This window comes from Anneissia japonica, unplaced genomic scaffold, assembly GCF_011630105.1.
Source record: "Anneissia japonica isolate Jap-2015-1 unplaced genomic scaffold, ASM1163010v1 scaffold3735_len701357_cov177, whole genome shotgun sequence".
NCBI lineage: Eukaryota > Metazoa > Echinodermata > Crinoidea > Comatulida > Comatulidae > Anneissia > Anneissia japonica.
Genome location: NW_022723891.1, coordinates 3,309 through 9,001, shown reverse-complemented (window position 1 = coordinate 9,001; position 5,693 = coordinate 3,309). Strand labels below are relative to the sequence as shown.

Here is a 5,693-nt window from a genome sequence, read left to right as displayed (position 1 = left end):
CTGAATAAAGAAATTGTGTAATAAAACGGCTCTGGCGGGACTCTGCAACCTATCGCTGTCAAGGCGAGCATCATAACCATTAGACTACGGGGGCTTCATGGTTGAATCAACATTCGCAGAGAGCTATGCTACGCGATTTAATATTATGTTCTATATTCGTAATTTTATTCGCACACACACGCATATATGTATATATATTTATATATATATATATATATAATATAGAAATTGATACGATAAAAAAAATCATACACAGTTGACGTAATATAGGAACATTATTTTATTTGGCACAAATATTTCGTCCTGTCCTCAGAACCTCCTCAACGTAAATGAGAGACAACAGTAAGTAGGCCTAAATAGTTTATGTTACATAATAGTGAATGTGATGATTTGATACGCATGATCCAACGTAATATGGAGCAACGTAATTCGCGGCCCTGTTCCTACTAATCCTTTCACCACTATACGCGAGAATCGTAATGTCGAATTTTTAGACCTACTCGACATTGCTCTACGTGTAGACTCGATAAGATGAAGATTTTAATTCCTAGTAAAGCCTGTTGAGACTTTCAATTGTAAATATTTGGCCTAATTAAATACAGTAACTACAATATGAAATGCGTACTGGCGACCAATATACAACACAACAATGAACAATTATCTTCATCTACAAACATTAGGTCAACTTGTGAAGCGTTATATCTACTAATGATAATATTATTTCACGGTACCCAAAATGAATATTTATACCAAAAGATATCTTTTATATTTAAACCCCTTTTAGTGTAATAGCTCTTTTCAATTATTTTTCTATGGTGAATACCACCGATAATTACATTGCATTCCTTCCTTTCCTTTAATAATTAACAACCATTTACTAATGTTAACGTACAGTCTATTTAATATATAAAGAGTGTTTACACTTATACCAAACTGTACTATTTTTCTTGACTACAATCATGCTTATTTGTTTTAATTTCTACATCTTGGTTCAAAATTATATATATGCTGTTTTCCTCACTTGTAATGTAAAGTGATCCATAGTGTAAAGTTGTTTGTTGGGTGTAGCAGCATGAGGAAAAACTGTGAAGTTAGAAGCAATCATTGATTTCTTATCAAAAACAAATAAAGTTGGCATTGCTAAGTACGCTAATCATCCGTTACTACAGTGTTACGTCACGATACCGTGTGATACTACTTTTTTGCTATCAGTGCAAAAAGCGTTCCCAATTTGATCCCAATTTCAAAAGTAATTATTAAGATGTTGTATCTTACTTTTTCTTTGTAAATTTTAATTGACGATTAAATGTGTGTTTGATAACTAATACAATGCGAGCTGTTGTGTTTTTAGTACATTTTGATGGTAAAATATTAAATTTCCAAAAATGCCTATTCCAGAAAGCCTATGAAGTAATTCAGGCGTAATGAACGTTAACCAACGTCTGTTGACAACAGAGACACGACTGTGGTAATCTATTCAAAATACAAATTTTAAACACATAAGTTATCTCAATAACATCTCAATAATGATAACATAGCACTAGTGTCGTATGGAGTAGACGGTAAGATACACCCTCTTCCTATTTTCAATAACTTGGATCTCGAATGTGACACAAATAAAATGTGTTTTTGATATTTTGGAAATATTATTATTACCACATACAATTTTATTTAGACACAGTATTCACATCTAAAAATATAGTGCACATTACTTTTGCTTTGACTACTACAATTTCAGTATACTGAATACCAATCCAAAAAGTTACGTATTATATTCACTGGTTTTGCGTCATTTCCGTCCCTGTGGTTACTTCGATTTTCTTGAATCGTTTTTTAAAACACTCATTTGTCTGTAAAAATGAAATCAAATTTTCGACCTTAAATTATGAGGAAAAAATGCATAATACATACAAATCTCTGTAGTTTAAATAAACAATTAATTAACATATAGAGATATAGACCATTTCATCGGATGTATTTTGAAAGAACGTCATCAACCTCTGAAGTCTCGCAACTTTTTATTTTGGGGACACCAGAGCAGACAACAGATACCACATACAAACAGTAATCATTGGTTAGTTAAATGTTGCCCCTCAACATGGTTGTTGCCAGGTTATCGAAAAAATGTCATTCCAAATTTAACACAAGTGGTGTAGGCCTATAATATGGCATTGAACTTTTTTAGGACTAATTAAGGAAACGACGAATGTCAATTGTTGAGGAGAATGAGGATGTAACATAATACTGAACGTAGATTTTGTAGGAATAATCTATTTAATGCAGGTTTTAAACACTAATATCAATAATAAATTGTCTTTTGTGCCTTGTCTGTGTCATGAATGTACTGTACACGCCTATCTTGTGACAATGGCTTAAGCCTGTTTTCTATAAAATCGCTACACTGTCGGTACGGTGTTTTCAGTGCAAACGTTGTACAGTACTGCGTAGCAGCTGTGCCAGACGCAATCGAGAAGACTCCCTGATTTCATCGACCAATCAGCGTCACCGAAAGCTGTCAGCGATAGCGTATGTAGCGATTGTATGAAAACCAAGCTTTAGGCGTGTCTTCCGGGCAGTTGTGTCTACTAATGTTTTGTCCACACTATCAACTTTTATGTTATCAAGTAATATGCTCATAATTATGGGAACATAACACAAAATTTGAGTGTGGACATAAGATTAAGATTCTTCGTAATTGTATTGTATTGATTTGTATTGCATCTTTTTTTTTCTGAATAATTAATAATAAAAATAAATAATGTCAAAAAAGGCATAGTCACAATGGCTGATGCTATTACAGTTAGGCCTACTCATTTTAATGACACACATTCCACTTGTAAATATCGCCTAACTTAAAAATAATTGAAAACAACGAAATAAAGTCAATTTTACCTCATTATCAAAGACGCAGTAGATAAGGAATATAAAGATCCCCTGCGAGCCGTTTAACAAGTTGAATACGTAATCAAGGAATTCAGTATCCGAACTGACAGCAAACGGTCCAATGATCCACGCGCTACCCATTATTGGTAGCAGCATTAATGTACCACGAGTAGCTTTTCTGTAGAACAAAATCAGAGTTTGAGATAGCTGACTACGGATATGAGGCTAATGTGATCGTGTAACCAATCAACCACCCAGTATTATAATAGATATTGGAATAGCAATTTTGTTCTTCGAATTTTCAATCAAAAATTATAGTGTGAAAACAAAAACGGTTACTCAAGGCAGTATCATAGCATGTATAAATACGTTTGAACTTATTCAAATTAAATTTATTCACAAAAACCTTTCAAAAATAGAGAAGTGAAACTTCTAGCTATGTGATCAGAGATATTAATAAAAGATATATATATGTATGTATGTATATATATATATAGGCCTAATCACCTCAATTGCTTAAACTTGTTCCTTGCTGCCGCTGGTTTTCCTACCATATTACCTGCTCGTTTGTAGATTATTCTCACAACAATGCACATTATTCCAGTGTTACCCTTGAGAAAAATCAATAAAAAATGTGTACAGTATTAACATAAAGGCAAATATATTCGTCATTAAGAAGAGAAGGTGGAGTATACACATTGTTACATAAAAATTGCATTTATAAGAATAAATATATTAATAAATAAATGTATTGGTTAAAAATTACAAGAAATACAATTTTTAGAAGTATCTAACAATATTTACGCTTCATTTCATTTCGTCACTTGTTATAAAATAAAATATTTGAAAAAGCAATACACAAAGCAAGACAATTAAACATGTTTTGAGGCGGTGGACCGGATTGCCAATAGCAACATTGATCACATTCTATGTTGATCTCCAACACGAAATTGTACACATAAAATATTCTTTACCATAGCAATGCATAATGCTGGTGCTACAAATGCCCATATCATTCCTCTTTCTTGACCAAGCCAACAACTGGAAAAGGTAAAAAAAATGTTAGAATAAATCGTTGTTGTTACTTTTTATAAATAATTAAGATAAAGAAGATATGCCAATATTCCCATCTATAGAAATGTCATCTTTGTCATCCTTTGAAATTACAAAATCCGTTTGCTATTTCGTGTGGGAAGCCTTTTGGGCTCTCTGACGCGCCAATGCATACATTTTAACAATACAACATCGCCATGGATGGTGCCAGGAGTTACCAGACGGACTGTCCAATGTCACCGGTTTTGGGGGGTGGGGGGTTGTTCAACGACAGCGAAGTAGATTTCGGGGGCGAAACCCCGAAAACTGTGACAGTTTAGGTTTTCCAATCCTTATTTAATCGTAGAGTCCACTAACATGTAAAAAATACATATAATTTTTTTCTATATAGGAAATTGTTTTTCTCCCTCCCAAACGAAGGGGTTGGGTGCAGCTCTCCTCGACGGAGCCTGCTCCCCGCTGGCACCACCCCTGGGTTTCCAGCATTATAAATTAATCAGTAACCTACCTGTTACCATCATTGTATTCGGATGTGAATCCAGCCGAAGAAATGACAACGATGATAAGGGGAACACCATAGCACACTGCCATGTAATTTCGAAGTCGGTTGTGTTGGTTGGGGGCTGATGTGGAAACTTTGAAAAGCAAGTATACCGCCTCACCAAACATCCAGGTGAATGTATTCAGCGCAGTGAAGTGAAGAAGAACGCTAACGAGTGCACATATGATCTGAAAGGTAAATGACTATTTAAACGATTCGATGGATAATGTAGAATGTACGTATGTTAGATACACGTACATGTAATCGGATAATTTAATGATCTTACGGCACTTGTCCTCTAGGTGGATGGTGTGGGCGGGTGGATGGATGGAGAAACGGACACACGAACAGCAATCGAACAAAGAATCGAAGGAACGAATCGAAGGAACTATAATAACGTACATGGACCAAATATTGCCAATAGCGATATATAAGTATTAAAAACTTTTATAATAATGTAATAGTAATACATTTATTACGGTATAATTTAATGTTTCATATTCGTATATATGCTAGTTTTATTATTGAGAAGTTTTGCTGAGGGAATTAATTCAAACTATTATAAATAAAGAATAGTTTGAATCTGATAATAAATTCTGATATAATCTTTGCATTTCAGTAATAGGCCTACTTACCTTGTTGCCTGTCTTGTCGATCCCAAAAAGAAAGAGTGATTGCATCGAAATCATGTTAACAACCAAGTTTTTGTGGATTGAAACGCGGAGTGATTTCCATAGTTCCCTATTTAAAGGTAAACAAGTAAATATGCATATGTATATTTTGCTACAAATATTTATACCTCAACTTGTACTATTTATTTTTCCAAGCTACGACAATGTACAAGCCAGTTCTCACTTAAACCATAGAGATTTTCTCTATGCTTAAACATGACCCCAGTATGTGTGCGCTTCAAGCCGGCTGTATGAGAGAAGATGTCTGCGTTTTACATGCACGCGTATGTCTCTGTGGTCTAATGTAAGACATTCGCGCCATTGCAGCGAGAGGCTTCAGGCTCAAGTCCTGCCAGAGACACTTTGCTTTTAACCAATACTTGTTTGACAAATAAATTTATATGCTGTTTACTACAATGTGGTGTTTAGTTGTCATAGTAGGTGTACCCTCGATGTGTTAAACTATGAGATCAACACTTAAAATTACTTTTTAAAAAAAGGAATTTAAATAACTTACGGAAATAAGCAGTAAACAATGAGAGAAA

General features: G+C 34.2%; 1 protein-coding gene across 1 annotated transcript; it reads right to left on the bottom strand.

Moving 5' to 3' along the window:
* Positions 1–1,775: 1,775 nt before the first annotated feature.
* LOC117112409 (adhesion G-protein coupled receptor D1-like) lies at positions 1,776–5,166 on the bottom strand. Its single transcript, XM_033255483.1, has 6 exons — positions 5,113–5,166; positions 4,445–4,665; positions 3,858–3,924; positions 3,391–3,494; positions 2,893–3,061; positions 1,776–1,850 (listed from the first exon to the last, which is right to left on the bottom strand). The coding sequence occupies exons 1-6, from the start codon at positions 5,164–5,166 to the stop codon at positions 1,776–1,778; spliced, it is 690 nt and encodes a 229-aa protein (XP_033111374.1).
* Positions 5,167–5,693: the final 527 nt, after the last annotated feature.

What these genes read in the sequence shown, in the direction of transcription:
- LOC117112409 (XM_033255483.1), bottom strand. Translation starts at nt 5,166, where the DNA reads ATGATTTCGATGCAATCACTCTTTCTTTTTGGGATCGACAAGACAGGC. An exon ending in CAGCATTATGCATTGCTATG is followed by an intron (nt 3,495 to 3,857) that starts GTAAAGAATATT and finishes ATTTTTCTCAAG; the next exon opens with GGTAACACTGGAATAATGTG. An exon ending in AACAAGTTTAAGCAATTGAG is followed by an intron (nt 3,062 to 3,390) that starts GTGATTAGGCCT and finishes TTTGTTCTACAG; the next exon opens with AAAAGCTACTCGTGGTACAT.